At 48.1% G+C, this 21,520-nt stretch overlaps 1 protein-coding gene across 1 annotated transcript in view; it reads left to right on the top strand.

Annotated features, from left to right (window-relative positions):
• LOC137541398 (opioid growth factor receptor-like) overlaps positions 1 to 21,520 on the top strand; it is a 65,735-nt gene that overhangs the window by 8,047 nt on the left and 36,168 nt on the right. The window contains exons 2-3 of the mRNA XM_068262675.1: positions 7,893 to 8,013; positions 12,625 to 12,681. Coding sequence (XP_068118776.1) covers positions 7,894 to 8,013; positions 12,625 to 12,681 — 177 coding nt within the window. The 5' untranslated portion in view covers position 7,893. The remainder of the gene's footprint in view (positions 1 to 7,892; positions 8,014 to 12,624; positions 12,682 to 21,520) is intronic.

Below are 21,520 nucleotides of genomic sequence, written 5' to 3'. Positions count from 1 at the left end.
TGAGCAGTGTGAGTTAAAAGTCCCCAGCGTATGATACGCATGGTAGTGCTGCGTAGCATGCACTCCTAAGTTACGCACGCTCCCTTTAAAGTACCTGCTGCTCCTTCTAGCACGAAAAGTGAATTCGCTTCATTACTTTTTTTACTGTCCCAAAATGCTGCTTACCAGGTAGCACATACAACGTAGGGCTTTTCTGTAAGCCCACCTATAAGCCCGCCTGAACCACCTTCTGCGCCAAAAGCAGTGCTGCACTAGCATACTGGCGGTACTGGATTGGGCAATGGTCCTGTCACCTATATTCACATAGGACCATTGCCCAATCCAGAACAGCCAGTATGCTAGTACCTAGTACCGTGCTGCTATTGGTAGTAAACATAAGCAAAGTATACAAACTTTTTTTTCATACATAAATACATTTTACTCTACAAATTTGTGCAACAAAAGTAAGAAATGCAAATAAAGAGAGGGAGGGGGAATTGGGTCAAAACATAAAGACTGTCTCTGTGAAAGAGGGAAGGGTGAGACGCTAATGAGGCGATACTGTAGGGGGAATGGCCAGTAGGGATGGTCAATGAGATGCAAATAATTTTGAGTTGATGCAGCATTATACAAATTTTGTATGCAAATGTATGCAGCTTGAAAATGAACCAATCAAATCCTGCTGAGGTAAAATTGGGTTGGTTCATTTTCAAGGTACATAAACTTTCATAGAAAATTTGCATCACCGTGCATCAACTCAAAGTTATTTGCATCTCATTGGCCATCCCTAATGGCCAGCATTACCACAGACTGCCACAGATATCCATATAGAAATGACTGTGTCCTCCAGTAGAGAAGGTTTCCTTACTGGAAGATACAGTACAGATCCAACCTCATGTGAGTCTTGTTATTCTGTATTCAGGTGACTGCTGGCTGCAGAGATAAGCTGGGGATTTCCTTGAACTATAAGGAAGAACTTTTTTCCTTTAAAGCCAATAAATACCTTTTAGCTTACTTTGTACCTGGTTAACCTGTGAACAGAGGCACCAATAGAATAAAATCAGCCAAGAAGTTTAACCTCTTGAGGACCGTGGTCTTAAACCAGACCAGGCCATTTTATACAAAATAGGCCACTGTAGCTTTAAAGGCTCGCTGCAGGGCCGTACAACTCAGCACCCTCCCCCCCTTTTCAGAGATTTCTGTTGGTGGGCTATGATCATTCTCGGGATGTTTTTTTCAAACCTTTATTTCTTTTTTTAAACAATAAATTTCCCTATTTTTTCTTAACCCTCCCGATCCCTTGCCAGCCAATCAGCGTGATCAGCTGTCATAGGCTTCAGCCTATGACAGCAGATCACTTTTTTGCCGCCCAGGGGGACAGCCTGTCACACAGCTGTCCCCAGTACAGCGCTGCCTTCGATTGCAGGGCTGTACGGTGTTATTAGACAGCGGTTTCACCGTCTAACAGTCCCTAGCGGCGATCGCACCGCTCCGTCATTCAAGCGGGGATGCATGCACATTGGCGCACGTGATCCCCTGCAATTTCCGCCCCCAGCACTTCACGCCAATTGGCTTGTAGTGGTCCTGGGGCTGCCGCGCTGCTTACGCCAATCGGCGTTGAGCAGTCATCAGGCAATTAAAAGTAGAGGAGGCAGTGGTGGACTTACCTCCTCCAAGTAGACACAAAAAAGCTGATAATCAAAAAGCAATTTATTACATTCTCCAGGGATCAGTACAACGCGTTTTGCAGGAATGACCCTGCTTCATCAGGCAATAGGGATGGAGTATACAGCAATACAGTTCTAGGACTGAGTCAGGTGCCTCTGTTAGAGTACCTTCTGTGGTGTGCCCACATATCAGTGCCCCCTGTTGTATGCCAAATCATATCAGTGCCCTCTGTGGTATGCCCAGCATATCAGTGCTCTCTGTGGTATGCCCAGCATATCAGTGCTCTCTGTGGTGTGCCCAGCATATCAGTGCCCTCTGTGGTATGCCCAGCATATCAGTGCTCTCTGTGGTGTGCCCACCATATCAGTGCCCTCTGTGGTGTGCCTAGCCCTGCATGCAGCGCACGGAAATTTTAATGATACAAACGGCAGGGGAGAAGCGCCTGTTATCCTATTAGCACCACATACGTTTGCCACGATAATGCACAACGTAATGCGACTTACCATAGCAATATGCGTTACTATAGCAACCACGCATGGTGCTAATAATGTTACTAGCGCTGCTGCCCTGCCATTAGTAATATAGTTGTGTGCTACCTGTGCACGGCAAATTTACTAATCTTTCTTGCGTCAAACCCAAGGAGAACCAATTCTAAGTGGCGCACATCAAAATTAATAAAACCAACGGCAACATTCAACATTGTACCAGATGTTGGGCAATAAGCATGACCTGCAATACATAGGTAACGCGAGCATTGCTATGGTGATCCCATAACTCAAGTGGTGTAGCGAGAATTATTGTGGAAACCAGGGCTGTGGAGCCGGAGTCGAGGAGTCAGAGCAATTCTTAAAGTGAATGAGTTTTACTCAGCTGGGGCTTCTACCAGCCCCCTGCACAGCTACAAACCTCAGGGCCCCGATGCAAAATTTGGACCTGGGCCCCCCCTACATTAAATAGCCAGGTACAGGTACCTAGGGTATAGGTAGCCAGGTATAGGTGTTCCAGTATAGGTAATCCAGGAATAGGTGCTCCCAGTATAGGTAGCCAGGTAGGCATTAGATTGTGAGCTCCTCTGAGGGACAGTTAGTGACAAGACAATATACTCTGTATAGTGTGGAGGAAGATGTTGGCGTTATATAAATACTGAATAATAATAGGTGCTCCCAGTACAGATAGCCAGGAATAGGTGCCCAAGTATAGGTAGTCAGGAATAGGTGCCTTAGTATAGGTAGCCAAGAGTAGGTGCCGCAGTATAGATAGCCAGGGAGAGAGACAGGGACACGGAGAGAGAGACGAGGACAAGGAGAGACAGGGACAGAGGGAGAGAGACAGCCACAGGGAGAGAGACAGGGACACAGGGAGAGAGACAGCCACAGAGAGAGAGACAGGGACTCAGGAAGAGAGACAGCCACAGAGAGAGACATAGGGAAACCGTGAGAGAGACCGGGACACAGGGAGAGACACAGGGACACAAGGAGAGAGACAGCCACAGGGAGAGACATAGGGACACTGGGAGAGAGACAGCCAGGGAGAGAGACAGGGACACAGGGAGAGCGACAGCCACGGGGAGAGACACAGGGAAATCGGGAGAGAGACCGGGACTCAGGGAGAGAGACGAGGACACAAGGAGAGAGACAGCCACAGGGAGAGAGAAAGGGACACAGGGGAGACAGCCATAGGGAGAGATAGGGACACAGCGGGGGGGGGGGGGGGGAGACAGCCATAGGGAGAGACAGGGACACATGGGGGGGGGGGGAGACAGCCACAGGGAGAGACAGCCACAGGGAGAGACAGTGACACAGGGGAGGGAGACAGCCACAGGGGAAAACAAGGACACAGTGGGGGGAGACAGCCACAGGGAGAGATATAGGGAAACCGTGAGAGAGACCGGGACACAGGGAGAGACACAGGGACACAAGGAGAGAGACAGCCACAGGGAGAGACATAGGGACACTGGGAGAGAGACAGCCAGGGAGAGAGACAGGGACACAGAGAGAGAGACAGGCACAGGGAGAGACACAGGGAAATCGGGAGAGAGACCGGGACTCAGGGAGAGAGACGAGGACACAAGGAGAGAGACAGCCACAGGGAGAGAGAAAGGGACACAGGGGAGGGGAGACAGCCATAGGGAGAGATAGGGACACAGGGGGGGGGGGGGGGGAGACAGCCACAGGGGAAAACAGGGACACAGGGGGGGGGGGGGAGACAGCCAGGGAGAGACAGGGACACAGGGGGGGGGGGGGGGGGAGACAGCCACAGGGAGAGACAGGGACACGGGGGTGACAGCCACAGGGAGAGACGGGGGCACAGGGGGGGAGATAGCCATAGGGAGAGACAGGGACACCGGGGGGGGGGGGGGAGACAGCCATAGGGAGAAAGACAGGGACACAGAGGGGGGGGGGGGTGACAGCCATAGGGAGGGACAGGGACACGGGGGGAGACAGCCATATGGAGAGACAGGGACACAGGGGGGAGACAGGGACACGGGGGGGGGGGGGGGAGAGAGACAGCCATAGGGTGAGACAGGGACACAGGGGGGGAAGGGGGGGGGGAATCGACAGCCATACGGAGAGACAGGGACAGGGACAGGGGGGAGACAGCCATAGGGAGAGACAGGGACATGGGGGGGGGGGGGGGGGGGGAGACAACCGTAGGAACTAGGAAGAGAGACAGGGACACAGTAGGAGAGGCAATGCAGCCTGGACTTACAAAGCTCCAGACTCCTCGACCTCCCCACTGACTGGCAGCAGTTCAGCAGAATTGCAGGCGACAAACACGACTTTCCCACACTAACTGCAGCTCACTCGAGGAATATGGGAGGAGCCAGGCCAGTCAGAGATCAGTGAAGGGCCAACTGGAGCGTGGAGGGGGCGGTCCGGAAAGTCAGGATGGAGTGAGTGACAGCAGCTACAGAGAGGAGATGATGAGCATAGCCGGCCTTTGATATGAGCGACCAGAGCGGTCGCTCAGGGCGCCAGCTTCCAAGGGGGCGCCTATAGCTGGTTGCCTATACTGAGGGCATCTACACCTGATTTCCTATACTGAGGGCACCTATAGCTGGCTACCTATACTGAGGGCTCCAACACCTGACTTCCTATACTGGGGACACATATAGCTGGCTACCTATACTGAGGGAGGGCACCTACTCCTGGCTACCTATACTGGAGGCACCTATGCTTGGCAACCTATATTGAGGGCACCTACACATGAGTGATCCTATACTTGGGGGCACCTATACCTGGCTACCTTTCTATACTGAGTCTGAGGGCATTTTGGAGGGGGGCGCACTGCAGCTATAATGCGTGGTGCAAATTGTCGGTGCTGTGCTATCATTCTAATTGGGGAGGAGGCAGCTAACTGTCCCACTGATTGTTTTTATTAATATTCCTGAAAGGTTCTAGCCTTCATTTTTAAGTGTATTCATGATAATGCACTCTTTCCATCCATTTGTGGTTATTATTAGTATTTTTTCTATTATGCATATGTGATGTATCACGGAGATCTGAGCATTTGGCATGATGTGTCAAAACATCAAAAAGGTTGGGAACCACTGTCCTAGGAGATATCTCAGGAGAAAAGGGGAAGTGTGTGTGTGTGTGTGTGTGTGTGTGTGTGTGTGTGTGTGTGTGTGTGTGTGTGTGTGTGTGTGTGTGTGTGTGTGTGTGTGTGTGTGTGTGTGTGTGTGTGTGTGTGTGTGTGTGTGTGTGTGTGTGTGTGTGTGTGTGTGTGTGTGTGTGTGTGTGTGTGTGTGTGTGTGTGTGTGTGTGTGTGTGTGTGTGTGTGTGTGTGTGTGTGTGTGTGTGTGTGTGTGTGTGTGTGTGTGTGTGTGTGCGCACATGGGAATAGGATAAAGGGGGGGGGGCACAAAAATCAGGTTTCGCTCAGGGAGCTGTGAAACCTAAGGCCGGCCCTGATGATGAGTAATCTCCTCAGAGATCAGAGCCAGCCCAGACAGCGTGACTTTGTTGTGTGTGTGACGTATAGTAGAGATGCGAAGTTCGGATCTTTTCAATGATCCGGATGATTCGAATCGGATCATTGAAAAGATCCGGATCTTTGATCCGAATCTCGGATCATATTACAAGGGAAGCATTCTGGGGTGAAATGACTAGCAGGACAGGAGAAGGGGAGGGGGTGGACACACAGAGAAGGGGAGAAGATGGACAGAGGGCAGGGAGTGGGCAGAGAAGGGAGGAGGGGAGAGCAGAAATGTTTGTTTGCACACAATACCCACATGCTGCAATCATATGCTTTACATATACTTCACCTATATGTTCATCTGTATACTCCCAACTCCCATTCCCCAAAGCATTCCCAGAAGTGAAGTGCAGCTGTGAAGAGCAGTGCAGGAGGATCATATTGCACAGCAAACACAGTGCCTGCAAAGTTACTGAGCTGTGCTGAGCCAAAAGCTTCCAATTTGTTCACTGCACAACTACAGAACAGACAGCCTATAATGCGCAGCACATTATAGCCAGTATGTGTGCTCTACACATATCTGGCAGTGGCACCCATGTCCCCTCTCTCTCATCTACCGGTCCCTGGCTCCCCTGCAACTGAGCGATCCATCTCTTCTCTGCTTCCAGGACCCCGCTGCCCGCTGAGAGGGGGCGTGTCGCTCCTGGCCCCGCCCCCTTTGCAATCCGAATCACTCATTTTGATGATTTGGATGATTCGACTCACAAAAGAGATTCGGATCAAAGATCCGAATCGTTCATGATCGGGACAACACTAACGTATAGCAGTCACACACACTAAAGTGGCCGCTGCTGTCTGAAGAGAGCGAGGGAGGGAGATAATTACTCTGGAGACCAGGCAGGCAGACAGTGCGTGGATGTGTCTGCATGCACTGTATCTGTCTGGGAGCCGCAAATGGAGCCCTCCCGAGCCGGCCAGGTTAATTAAATGCCGGCCGCTGCAAGTATATACACACACACATGCGGGGGGCCCCGGGCCCCTCCCCTCAGGCTGCAAGACCCTACGCCCGTGCCCCTGCAGCAGTCCTGTGCCCTCACAGCCACTCACTAATCCTCTGGTCCCCTGCTGCCAGCTAGTTTCATTTTTGCCGACAGGCCCGTCAGGACTGGCCACGCGTAGCTTTTTCCGCATTCCCGACTGCAATTAGCTCTATTGCGGGCTGCAATGCGTACAAAAATACGCATTGCCGCATATCTATGCGTTCGTAATGCGGCAACGCGTATCTTTGTACGCCTTGCGGCCTGCAACAGCGCTAATTGCAGTCGGGAATGCGGAGAAAGCTACGCGTGGCCAGTCCTGTGGGGCCTGACGGCAAAAACGAAACTAGCTGGCAGCGGGGGACCAGAGGATTAGTGAGTGGCTGCGAGGGCACAGGACTGCTGCAGGGAGCGGGTAGAAGCCCCAGGTGAGTAAAACTCATTTTTTTTTCTGACTTAAGGTTCACTTTAAGTACCTGGAGTTGGAGTCAGTGGTTTCATAAAGTGATCAGTCTAATGGTGTCCATACATGGTACAATAAAAAGATTCGATTTTCCCTTTTATTTTACCAAAACGATTGCATCGAATGAAAGGCGAAAATATTCTTTTTTTTTCAAACGTTCGTATATGGTACCTCAAAAACAACTATGCAAATTATTTTCAATTTAATGGAATAATCAAACAAAATGATCTAATTGAAAAAAAAATGAAAAAACTGTACCATGTATGGGCACCATTTGTTGGAGTTGGATGATTTTTGTACCGACTCCACAGCGCTGGTAGAAATGCATTCAACTCCGACTCTTCAGTTTATGAAACCACTGACTCTGACTCCAGGTACCCCTTACTTGCTCCGACTCCTCGACTCCGACTCCTACTCCACAGCCCTTGCACGGCTATTGAGTGGGTACAAAAATCATCCGACTCCAGCGCCAACTCCGACTCCTCAGTTTATGAAACCTCCAACTCCAGGCACCCAAAACTTGCTCTGACTCTACAGCCCTGTAGAAATGCTTGTGTTACCTATGTGCTGAGGATCGCACTATCACGCAACACATGGTACTCCGCTGCCGTTAGTATCAGTACTATTACTCTACACTGCCTGCACACAGCAATATTACCAGCAGCACCAGAATCCGACTCAAAGAGAGCTATCTCATGAGATAAACAGATAAGGAAAGATAAATTATATAAGGATAGAGAAAGCTTGAGCAATAAGGTGAGATAATTCATGACATGCGGTCTGTGGATGAAATTCTAAGTCCTGTGTTGTTATTGTGTAATTTGCAGCATGGCGTATTATAATAGCAACTACAGCACCACCCCTGAACAATATGACTCCGAATACGACTCCACCTGGGATGACTATAAGAAAGAAGAACCCGAAAGGAATAGAAAATCGACCAATAAGGTACAAACAATATACATAGGGACCCAGAGTTGCTGTTAATTAACCATCAATTATTATCATTATTTTTCATTAAGTAACCATCCAGGTTAAATTATGTTTCCTCCAGATATCCAGAACCAGGGCTGTAATTTTATACACACACACACAAACCACAATATTCTAACCCCCCCCCCCCAACCCCCCGAAACATAAATCCATATTCTAGCACTGCGTCCCTTTCCGGTCGATCAGGTTGCTTCATTGAGTGAGCATGTCCATGGGCAAGCATGTCTGTACTGGGGAGCACAAGTTAGGTTGGTGCATGCCCAGTAGAAGTAAAGTGCTTAGCTTTTAACAGCATGAACAAGTACTTTAAGGACAACTGTAAAGAGAGGGATATGGAGGCTGCCATATTTATTTCTTTTGAAACAATACCAGTTGCCTGGCAGCCCTGCTGATCCTCTGCCTCTAATACTTTAAGCCATAGCCCCTGAACAAGCATGCAGCAGATAAGGTGTTTCTGCCATTATTGTCAGAATCTGACTAGATTAGCTGCATACTTGTTTCTGGTGTTATTCAGACACTACTGCAGCCAAATAGACTAGACTAGGCTTCCTTCCCCTGCACAATTAATAGGGACAGTCTACAAATCTTCGTCTACAAAACGTTGTATGATTTGTTATCAGTGGCTGAGCAGATGCAGTCATTAGAACAATTGTGCAGAGAGCAGACATTTTTTTCTGTCCTTAGGACAGGGCACCCTGTGGCTTCTGAGCCCCCTTACGGCTACATCCCTTGCAGGGTCTATTGTTACGCCCCTGAGCACTGGAACAGTGGGGTATAGGAAGATATGGGAAGCCTAGTCTAGACTATTCAGTAACTCCCCGTTACTAAAGCAAGTTGGTGGAGGCGCCCTTAAAGATTACCAATATACCAATATTGTAGTGATAAAAAAGGGGAGGTCTCTTACCTCACTAGAAGACTCAGATGGGTGGAAAAAGGAGTCACGGTACACAGCCCGCTTCCTCAGGTCAATAGAGGAGATCTGTAAATGCAAAGGAACCAGAACTCATTGGAGTGTGTGTACACTGGGGAAGGCTGCACTAACAGCCATGCTTCTACCCTGTGTGAGCTCAGTCCCGATCAGCTGATCACTCTCTCTCTCCCCTGTACTTTGCTGTCGGGACTTGGAGAAGAGGGGAGAAGGGACAAATAGCTGCCTGCTGTGGTCCTCCTGATTTGTGCATGGAGGTCTCGCTCTGTGCGAGGAGAGACCTCCATGTATGTTGCAGACGCCGCTGTTCCTTCCTTGTTCCTTCCTACGTCTGGCTGCTGTGTTCCCATAAGCTGATTGGCTACTTTGTTCCTGACTTCTCCGTAGCCGTCCACTGGCTGCCTGCACACACATACATGCATACAAGGACATGCTGCCGTGTGCAAAGCAGGCGGATGGACAGAACTGCACACCAAGTCTCCTTCTGGGGATGGGAAATGTCGGGGGGGGCTCCCCACCCACCCCAAACATTATTCCACCCTGGGCAGCCTGCCCTTGAATCCAGCTCTCCAGTGACAGGTAAGCATTGCTCTCTAGGGGCCGGATGCTCTTGAAGGGCACATCTGAGGACATTAAAAACAAAAATCTACTTACCCGGGGCTTCCTTCAGCCCCTGGCAGCCATTTTGTCCCTCTCCGCAGCTTCGGTGTCCCGGGATCCACTCCATTAGAGATGCCGACCTCGCTAGGTATCAGTGCCTGTGCGAGCGTGAGGCCACGTCGCTCGTGATCCGCTCACTTAGCCTGAACCGTTCTGTGCAGGTGCAGTAGTTCTGCACCTGCGCAGAACAGTCCAGGCCACGTGATCGCGAGCCGCGGGGCCACGTGCTCAAGCTTGCGCAGACCTGGTGAGGTCGGCATCTTCAACGGAGAGGATCCCGGGATACCAAAGTTGCAGCGAGGGACATATTGGCTGCCAGGGGCTGAAGGAAGCCCCGGGTAAGTAGATCTTTTTTTTAAATGTCCTAAGATGTGTCCTTTAACTACAGTACAGTTGCGGTGTGCAGGGAGTGCTCAGCAATTTTACCATTACTAGTGCAGGGGAAGCACTAGTCGCTAATCCATAAGTGCTAAGCGTGTTACCGGGTTAACGTCTGTGGTATAGCGATAACGCACGTGCCGTTGATGGGTTAACCCCCCTGCACTAGTAACAGTAAAATTGTTGTGCGCTCCCTTCACACGGCACCTGTACTTTAATGCATCAGGCCCCATGTGACCAGGAGATGGCAATAAATAACCAGGACCACTAGGATTTTGCACTAAAGTTAACAAAAAAACCCCTGTTTTTGTGTGTGTGTGTCCTCCGGGCACTCGGGTTTCCTCCCAGGTCTAAATAATGTACAGTATAGATGAATTTATTGGCTTCCTCCTAAAATTGGCCCTAGACCATGATGGACAATATAACTATGGTAGGGATTACATTATGAGCCCCTCCGAGGGACAGTTAAGTGACAAGACTATGGTATATGCGGTGCCAAACAAAAGTATTTATACCCCTTGGCATTTTTCATGTTTTGTTGCCTTACAACCTGGAATTAAATAGATTGTTTGAGAGTTTGAATCATTTCATTGACAGAATATGCCTACAAGCTTGAACATGTATTACTTGGTTTATTGCGAAGCAAACAAAAAGTAGGACAAAATGTATAACTATTCATCCCCGTTAAAGTCAGCACTTTGTGTCTCTATGAGTTTGCCGCATCTTGCCACTGGGCTTTTTGCCCATTACTCAAGGTGAAACTGCTCCAGATCCTTCATGTTGGATGTTTTTCGCCTGTGAACAGTAATCTTCAAGTCTGACCACAGAGTTTCTATTGGATTGATGTCTGGACTCTGGCTAGGCCATTATAACATATTTAAATGTTTCCCCTTAAACCACTCGAGTGTTGATTTAGCAGTATGTTTCGGGTCATTGTCCTGCTGGAAGGTGAACCTCCATCCCAGTCTCTAGTCACTGGCAGACTGACACAGTTTTTACTCAAGAATATCCCTGTTAGCACCATCCATCTTTCTCTCTGTGCAGACCAATTTTCCAGTCCCCGCTGATGGAAAACATCCCCACAGCATGATGGTGCCACCACCATGTTTCACTGTAGCGTGGTGGGGTGGTAGGAGGTGTGGTGTTTGCACCAGACATAGCATTTTCCTTGGTAGCTAAAAAGTTCAATTTTAATCTCATCTGACCAGAACATCTTCCTTGACGCATTAGGGGAGTTGCCCACATGCCTTTTTGTAAACCCCAAATGTGCCTTCTGATTTTTAATACTAAGTAAAATCTTTTTTTTCTGGCCACTCTTCCATAAAGCCCAGCTCTATAAAGTGTATGGCTTATTACGGTCCTATGGACAGATACTCCAGTCTCTGGTGTGGAACTCCTACTGGGTTACCTTTTTGTATCTGAGCTGCCTCTCTGATTTATGCCCTCCTTGCCAGTTATGTGAGTTTTGCTGAACGGCCCTTTCTTGGCAGGTTTGTTTTAGACCCATATTTTTCCATTTGAAGATGATGGATTTGATGGTGCTCCAATGGATAGTCAGAGCTTTGGATATTTTTTTAACCTAACCCACTTGTACTTCACAATAACTTTGTCCATGACTTGTTAGGAGAGCCTCTTGATCTTCATGGTGTGAAAAGGTGTGTTTATACTGACAGATCATGTGACACTAAGATTGCACATGGAGGTAATCATACCTGGTCTGGATCTTTACAAGCTCCATATACTGCCTGATGAAGCAGGATATAACCAGTGAAACGCGTTGCTATCATTCTGGAGTCTATTTGAATTGAGATATTTTTCAGTGAATAACTGATCGTGTTGTCTACTTGTGGGAGGTAAGTCCACCACTACCTTCCCCTTTTTAAACGTTTTTACCTATTTTATCCTTATCTGGCACCTCCGTTTTGAACAATTGTTAATTAAGATTGCACAAAGGTGGACTTCATTTCACTGACTATGTGACATTTGAAGATAATTAATTGGTTGCATTAGGACTTTTTAGAGGCTTCATGGCATAGGGGGTGAATAGCGGATCAGTTCATTTTGGCGCGCGTCTCTGAGAGCCGAGCATAGCAGTAATTCGGGGCTCTGGCGGCTACCAGACCCCGAATTACATCTCCCTCCGAGTTGCGACAACTCGGAGGGGAATAGTATTTAACTCCGCCTTCGGAGTTTAGCGGCAGTGAGGAAAGCCGTCATTCGGCTCTCCCCGCGCCGAACTTAGTGGCACCAAAATAATATGTACCCGGTGAATAGATATGCACATGCCAATTTTCGGTTTATTATTTTTAAAAAAACCTGTTTTTATATTTGTTTCACTTTACCAACTTAAGACTGTTCAGATCCATAACATAAAATAAGGTTATAAAACATTAAAATTACAGGTTGAAATGTAACAAAATAGGTACAGAGTTGAGGGGAAGGGGGTGAAGACTTTTGAAAGGCACTGTACTTTGTACTGTACTGTAGGAGATGTTGGCACTAGATAAATCCTAAATAATAATAAAAATTAATAAGTGAAATTACAGTTGCTTTCATGTGTCTTTAACGATGGTGTTGGTGTTCCTGTTCTTCAATTTTAGGACACTCCACGGAAAAGGGCAGCCAGGGATTCACAGAGGTACAGAAATGGGCATATGGTAAGTCCTCGACCAATAAAAAAAGGTTAAAAGGTCTTACTTGGACAAAAACTCTCTATTAAAGCAACTGTTCTGTAACAACAACAACAACAAAAGGTTAACCTGCATAGAAGGCTACAACAGATTTAAAGGATACCCGAACTGACATGTGACATGATGAGATAGACATGTGTATGTACAGTGCCTAGCACACAAATAACTAGGCTGTGTTCCTTTTTTTTCTTTCTCTGCCTGAAAGAGTTAAATATCAGGTATGTAAGTGGCTGACTCAGTCCTGACTCAGACAGGAAGTGACTACAGTGTGACCCTTCTCTGATAAGAAATTCCAACAAAAAACACTTTCCTTGCAGAAAATGGCCTCTGAGAGCAAGAAAGAGATAAAAAGGGGAAAATCTTATCAGTGAGGGTCACACTGTAGTCACGTCCTGTCTAAGTCAGGACTGAGTCAGCCACTTGTATACCTGATATTTAACTCTTTCAGGCAGAGAAAGAAAAAAAAGAACACAGCATAGTTATTTGTGTGCTAGGCACTTTACATACACATGTCTATCTCATCATGTCACATGTCAGTTCGGTTATCCTTTAAATGCAGACCTAGACAAGCTCTGTCAGATCCCAGCCACACTGGCCTATTGGTTTCTGATGCCAGAGACTATAATGCCATGATTTTGGATGCTACATTGTTTGAAACTGCACCATAACACTGATTAAACTACTAATCCGTCCTAACACTAAGCTTAAGGCTACTTGCACACCAAGACATTGCGTTAGGTGCTACGTTAAGGTCGCATAACGTGCACCTAACACAACGTATGGTGCTGCAAGAGCCGACGGTAGAGTGAGCCGCGTTAGGCGGCTCGATTCCTATAATGTCTCCCAGAGTGGCGCTGATTGGCCAGCGGGTCCACGTGATGCGGAGCGAGACACTCCGCATCACGTGGTCCCGCCGGCCAATCAGCGCCCGCCAGTGCAGTGAATATTAAGTAGCCATGTGCGCGGCTACTGTAGCTGGCTCTCCCCGCCTCCTCTCCGCCCCCCACTGCGCATGTGCAAACAGTCTAACGCGGCTATAGCCGCTCCAACGCCGTAGCATGCTGCACTTTGCGGAGAACGTGCAGCGTTACATGTAACGCAACGTGGGCTGTGTGAACAGCCCACTTGTGTTACATTGCTGTGCGTTGGGGGAGCGTTACAGGCGCACTAACGTGCGCCTGTAACGTCTTGGTGTGTAAGCAGCCTAAAGGGTAGGTGTAAAAGTATTAAATGGATGCATACATTTGAAATCGGCGCCGGTAGACTTGGGCGCAGGATACAGCCGGTATATGGCTGATCCTGTTTCTGCACAAGTCCAGGCCATGTTAATTACTATTCCCCCTCCAGGCCACCATGGATAGTGGGGGAATAATATAATTCGGCTTCCAGCGATTGGTGGAGGCCGAATTATTGTATTTTTTAAGCAACCTCTGCTCCGTCTTCTGACGGCGCTGACGTTACTGAGCGCCGCCCAGTTGTGATTCCTGTTATAGTCTATGGTGGCGCCGGCTGCACCCAAATCTAGCAGCGCCAAAAAGCACTGCTCCGAAATGGATTTCAAATTGCCCCTGGATCAGTAGTGCAATTGTAATGCACAGCTGATTTTACCCACTGGATACCCTGGCTACCCACACCCTCCTAGCAGCTTGTATACTGTGTAAACTGTGCACCAGCTCTGATAAATATACATTCCTGTGTGACAACTCATAGGACCTTCAAAGGAGCTATGTGAGAAATGTACCTGCTACTTTTCTGACAAAGGGCCTGATTCACTATTCAGTGCTAACCTAGTTAGCATGCCTAAAGGATTTGGGCGTGCTAACTAGGGTGCTAAGTACTTAGCAAGCACCAGTGAAAATTAGATCACTCGCAAAGTCCCACGCACAAAACTTTGCGCGCGCACCTATGCAACGTTTAGGGCGCATCCAATGCAACCTTATAGGCGCAAGTTTTGTGCGCACTTTGGCGGCGAGTGCTAATTAGCGCACACAAACGCGCTTTAGGCGTGATCAGGGGCTTTTATTATTTATTTATTGTATTTATAAAGCGCCAACATATTACAAGCGTGCTAACAGTTAGGACCGCTTAGTGAATCAAGCGTAAAGTGTCCTCTGTACGGTCTACTACAGCACCTAAGACTTATTCAACACCTGTTAATAGCTGTTATGCTGGGAATACACCATGAGAGTTTTTGGCAGATAGATGGTTTAATAGATAATTTCCAACAGGTCCGATCTTATTTTCAATCGTTTTTCTGATCAATTTCTCATAGAAGTGAATGGAAATCAATCAGAAAATCGATCGGAAAATCGTTTGGAAAAATCGATCGAACAGTAAATCTGCTGAGAAATCTCATTGTGTATTCCCAGCATAAGAACAACTTAACAACCTGGGCTCACTTCAAAGGTATTAGTGAAAAAGAGATCTCAGACATCCTCCATCACCTCCGCCAGACATATGGTGACCAAGACCAACTAAGCACAAACTGAAATGCCCTGATCTGTTTGGTCCAGCATTCCATAAAATAGTCAATTGCTCTCTGGAAGCAGGGAGGTTTACTACCTCTGTAAAAGAAGGAATCATCAAGCCCCTTTTCAAAAAACCTTTCATGGTTACAGATGCAATGTGCAGCTACAGACCTGTCTCCAGCCTCCCCTTCTTAGGTAAAGTCAGGGGCGCCTCTGGCCATTTTGTCACTCCAGGCAAGGAAACCTGTGGCGCGCTCTTCCCCCCCCCCCCCCCGCCCTCTTCATGAAAATATTCGCAATGCGGCAGCTTTTCACCAGAAAATAATCGTATTACAGTAGTGTAACGATCGGTGTCAGCAAGAACAGATTTTCTGATTATTGGTGATTTGCAGAATCACCAATAATACAGATGTTATACCTGATTATGTGGTGATCTGCAGAATCACCAATAATGCAAGTATAGTAAGACACAAGACACCAGGTGTAAGATAAGTGTTTGGTGCAACAGTAATATAGATAGAGATACCCACTAACCCAGAGGAGCTGGTAGAAGGAGGTATCTCTAAAGAACACTGTAAACAGTACTCCAGCAGGCTGGAGACACAGATGAGTCGTGATAGGTTCACCCGAGGAGCGGGTGATGCACAGTAAGACAATGTATACTGATCACTCGTGGAGCGAGTGATTCAGACTGTACTGCAGCAGGTGATCACCTGAGGGACAGGAGATCCAGACAGTACCGTAGTAACTAGTCACCTGAGGAGCAGGTGATTAAGACTGTATTTGCAGCTATCTACCTGAGGAGCAGGTGATTAAGACTGTACTGCAGCTATCAACCTGAGGAGCAGGTGATTACTAAACTGAGAATCCCTCACCAGGACTGAGCTCACTGGTGAGGGCAGAAGAGTCAGACAAGCAGGTTTGGCAACACACGGACAGATGCAGTACAAAGGCAGAAGACGGAATCAGAGTGAGGGATGAGCTAAGTCGGCAACTGGATCAGATAGGCAAAGGCACAGAATCACAAGACAGAAGAGTAGTCAAGGCTAGCAGAGAGTAATAACAAATAATACAATTCAATTAGTACTTTAAGCTATCAACAGAATCTGGCTAAGTGTGGATCCCCAGCTCCAGCTGGTTCTAGCACACTTTCGGATCTGACTAAGGGTCTGAGTGCTAACACGTAGCATATGCAACAGCAGACGAGGAACAACTGACAGGCATGTCCTATATATACTGGGAGCGCTCCTTAGCACCGCCCCAGTCACTCAGCCAATCAGGATCAGTGTTGGAGTCAGCTGACCGGCTGATCAGCTGACTCCCCTTCTGCTTGCATAAAGATCCTGTCTGTGCGCGCGCGCGTAGACCTCAGTCTATGTGCGACTGAGGGACCAGGCAAAGTTTCATCATGTAACGGCGCGGCGAAGGCTGCTGGCTGAGATGCGGGGACAGCTGCCATGCCGCTCAGCGCTGCGGCGGCCTCCCCCTCATTCACCATAGTCCCAGGCACAATTCCATCATGTACCCGTGCGGCGGAAACCGCCGGCTGAGACGCGGAGATAGCCACCATGCCGCTCCCTGTTGGGCGGCATCTCCGCTATGCTTTACAAGTAGTAGTGGTTCAGTGCAATACTACGAGCCACCAATCTACCGCCACTATACCACTGTGTCCAATTGTAAAAATGTACTGCTTGATTGTACTTTTGCTACATTTTTGCCATGGATTGATGATTGATCGATGTGGTGGTTGATAATCGCCAGATTCGATCATTTTCAAAGAGTCTGTCTGTAAAAATGAATGCATGTACAGCTATAGGCTAGGGTTACTAATAACAAGATTGGGTGATTCAATTGTAAGGGTAAGATTGGGGGGGGGGGGCAAAGTAGAGAGTAACAAACATTTATAATTACTTTTCTCCTGGCGGACTCAGTGCTAACTCGCTCAGTAGGCAGTAGCAGTGTTAGGGAGTCTTGCCCAAGGTCTCCTACTGAATAGGTGCTGGCTTACTGAGTAGAAAGAAGCAGAGATTTGAACCCAGGTTGCCAGTGCCAGAGGCAGAACTCTTAACAATTACACTATCCAGAGAGAGGAGGAAAAGGCAGCCAGCACTAGAGGAAGGGGGAAGGGGGGGAAGGTGAATGAGGGAGAGAGAAGGAGTGGAGAGAGACTGAGAATAGCCTGACATGGAGCAGAGATCTTATCTGTATTGCAGCCACATAACACAGAGGCCACTTGCCTGTAATGTGACTCCTGTCCTACCAGTCTCTCACACAAGGCAGCCCTCCTGGAGTCTAGGGACAGTCTAAATCTTTTCAACCTGTGAAATACGTTATCTAGCTGACCACATGCAGTCTTTACAATGATGAGAAAGCAGACAGAGATTTTTTTCTAAGGACACTGTAGGAGGCAATCTGCATCATGCTATGTACACTTACCAGCTTGCCATCAAATTGTACATTTATTTCCCTCAACCAGCCTAGTGCTTCACATTGCCTTGTACACTGTACCAGCAGCCTGGGGGAAATCTCCCTCCTTCCTCCTGGCTAGTCCATTCTGGAATGCACACAGACACCATCCTACTCTCTTCTTTTCAAGTCATAAGGAGGGGCGGGCAGGACAGGAGTCACACAGACACACTCTAGATTCCGAGATAACACTAACATTAGGGAATGCCATACAAAGTGTTGTAGACAAAAGGTTTGTAGATTTCTTATTTGAGGCTGAGCAGTAGAGGCTTTCATTAGAACTTTTTATCTCCGTTCCCAAAGTTTTCAGTCTCTAAGGACAGGAAAAATAAACTTTTTGTCCCCTCAAAGCGCCTGCCATAAATCGGTCTCTCTAGGCAATTAGCTTATCAGCTGGTCTCTAGAGGCGCCTCTGGGTAAAGTTATTGAAAAGGCTGTCTACCTGCAACTAGAAGCCAGGCTCTCAGCAAACAACATCCTGGACCATCTACAATCCGGCTTCAAGAAACACCACAGCTGTGAAACTGCCCTCATCCAAGTTTGCAATTATCTGCTCATGGCAAGGGACAAAGGGGAATACTCCATCCTAATCCTGTTGGATCTCTCAGCAGCTTTTGATACAGTTGACCTTGAAATCTTGCTCAACAGACTGCAGGAGTACTGTGGCATCAGTGGCTCAGTCTCAGGGGTGCAGCTAAGGTTTTGGTGGCCCCAAGCAGTCCATAACTTGAGACCCCCATCCACGAAAGAAAAATGGATAGCCACACCTCAAAACAAAGCAGCGCATGCCGAGGTGAAAAATGGGCGTGGCCAAAACATGATGTGGGTGGAGCCAAATACTAGCAGTTTCTAGGCTAAATTGCACCCATGGTGAGGGTGTAAAATGCGCCCCCAACATGGAGACAGGTATAGGTAGCCAGCTATAGGTCCCCCTCAGTATAGGTAGCCCATATAGTTGCCCCCACTATAGGTTAGATAGGTTGGTGCCCCTGTATAAGTTAGATAGGTAGGTGCCTCCAATATAGGTAGCCAGTATATTTTCCCCAGTATAGGTTAGATAGATATATGCCCCCACTATAGATTAGATAGGTATATGCCCCCAGTATTGGTTAGATAGGTATATGCCCCCAGTATAGGTTAGATAGGTATATGCCCCCACTATAGATTAGATAGGTATATGCCCCCAGTATAGGTTAGATCGGTATATGCCTCCAGTATAGGATAGATCGGTATATGCCCCCATTATAGGTTTGATAGGTATATGCCCCCAGTATAGGTTAGATCGGTATATGCCCCCAGTATATGTTAGATTGGTATATGCCCCCAGTATAGGTTAGATCGGTATATGACCCCACTATAGATTAGATAGGTATATGCCTCCAGGGGGTGGGCGCAGCAGCGGGGGGAATGGGGAGAAATAAATTTCCACTTATCTGCATGGATCCTGCACAGAGCTTCTATCTTCAGCCTCTCCCAGCATGCGTCGCATCGGTAAGAGCTGCACCTGTGATGACATGCGGTTACGTCATCACAGGGGGCACTGTTACCATAGCGACAGACGCCGGGACAGGAAGTAGATAGAAGCTGTCAGGATCGAGGAAGGTAAGTGGAAACTTCTCTCTCCCCGCCGATCCGCCCGGTGCCTGTACTCCCTGAGCGAGGCCCCAAGCGTGGGCTTGCCTTGCTTGTATGCTGGCGGCGCCCCTGCTCAGTCCTACAGTGGTTCAGATCTTTCTTGACTGACAGAACACAGAGAGTATCCCTAGGACCTGTCATGTCAAACCCCGCACCTCTAAAATTTGGAGTGCCACAAGTATCAATTTATCCCCTCTGCTATTTGCAATCTAAATGCTACCACTTGGCACAATCAGGGCTGGCGCTACAATGCAGGCAAAGCCAGAGTCCATATGCCCCCCTTCCCTCCCCCCAGGCATCTTCCATTTAAAAAGTTTATATGGCCGGCTGCTGGTACCATCGTGTATGTAGTGCGGGTGATGGAAGGGAGTCAACAGTGGCGGGCAGGGGATTGAGGCAGGGCCTCCCTCGAGTGCTCCCCCATATGCAGCGCAATGGAAGATTCAAGGATATAACTCACCTGTCAGCTTCGCTGGAAAGTTCAGAAAGTCTCCACTTCATGCATTCACATTGTCTCCTCTGCCGCCCTCTAGTGGCGTCTCTCAGTACTGCACCGCTGGAGGAGTCAGAGAGGAGAAGCTGTGACTGCGTAAAGTGGAGAAAACTTTCTGAACTTCCCGCGTCACTGACAGGTGAGTTGTACCCTTGGCCCTTCTGTTGCGATGCCCACCGCTGTGCATATGGGGTTTGCGCAACTTAATCCTGGCGGACACATCTAGCTATCTATATTGGAGGGAGGGGGGGCTACCCAATCATGGGGAGAAAATCTAGCTATCTATACTGGGATGGGGGGATACCTAATCCTGGGGGGTGGCACATCTAGCTATCTACATTGGAGGAGCTACGTAATTGTGAGGGACACTTTTGGCTATCTATACTGGAGAGGGAAGCTACCTAATCATTGTGGGGTGGGGGGGGGGGGCATATCTGGCTATCTGAACTGGAGGGAGGAGGGTACCTTTTCATGGTGGACACATCTAGCTATCTATACTAAGGGCAGCTACCTAAACATGGCGACATGTCTAGCTATCTATACTGGTAGGGGGTGCTACCTAATCCTGGGGGATGCATTTGGCCATCTATACTAGGAGGAGACTACCTAACACTGGGGAGCACAGCTGGCCTTTCAGGGGCGGTGGGGGGGTTCATCAGTGGGCAGGAAAGAGGGGGTCAGGGGGCTCCCAAGTTACTTTTGCCCCGGGGCCCCATGGAAACTAGAACCAGCCCTGGGCACAATTATCCAACAACATAGACTGACGTACCGCTGCTAATCCGATGACACACAGCTGTACTTGTACGTCACTCCTGGTGGAAAAGATCCTATTCTAAAAATACATTTTTGCTTAGCTGAGTTACAAGAGTGGATGAATGACAACTGGTTGAAACTGAATGCTGACAAAAACTTAGGTCCTTGTTCAAGACCCGCACCTGGCATCGTAACAGCTCTATTCTAAATCAACACCAATCAGGATTGGGAATTCAGACATACATAACTCTGACTTTGTGCGCAGCCTTGGTGTGCTAATAGATGGTGAATTGAGCTTCAGAAACGAAATCTCGGCTGTAGTCAAAACTTCCTACTTTCATCTGAGGAACACTGCAAATCTTCCAACCCTAGTTCATGCATTCATCATATCATGGCTGGACTACTGCAATGCCCTTTATGCAGGCCTATCAAACAAGGACCTGTACCGCCTGCAATTAGTACAGAATGCTACTGCCAGATTGCTTGCAGCCTCGCCACTGTCACATTACATTGATTCTTTGCTCACTGCACTGGCTACCTGTAAAATGGAGAATATTCTTCAAGATTGGACTGTTGACATTCAAATCCTTACACAATTTTGCCCTGGATACATGAAGGATTTGCTGTAACTGCACCACACCCCTCACAACCTTAGATCAGCAGGATCCATAAACTTGGTCACTCCCAGAGTGCACCTCCAAACCTTTGGAGCCAGAGCTTTCTGTCATGCTGTCCCTACCCTTTGAAATTCCCTACCACGCTCAGTAAAGACAGCTTAGTCCCTGGAGCTATTAATATCCAGACTGAAAAGCCTCCTGTTTAGCCTGGCTTTTCCAGACTTATAGAATTCTTCTTCTGTACCACAATTTACCAATCCACCAATTACTGGCCTGAGCCATGCTTATACGCTTTGAGTCCTATGGGAGAAAAGTGCTTTACAATTGTTATTTTGTGTTGTTGTTGATGAATGCTCTGTGCTGCCCTCCCTGTT

Source organism: Hyperolius riggenbachi, chromosome 12 (genome assembly GCF_040937935.1).
Source record: "Hyperolius riggenbachi isolate aHypRig1 chromosome 12, aHypRig1.pri, whole genome shotgun sequence".
Taxonomy (NCBI): Eukaryota; Metazoa; Chordata; class Amphibia; order Anura; family Hyperoliidae; genus Hyperolius; species Hyperolius riggenbachi.
This window is presented reverse-complemented; position numbering and strand designations above follow the sequence as displayed.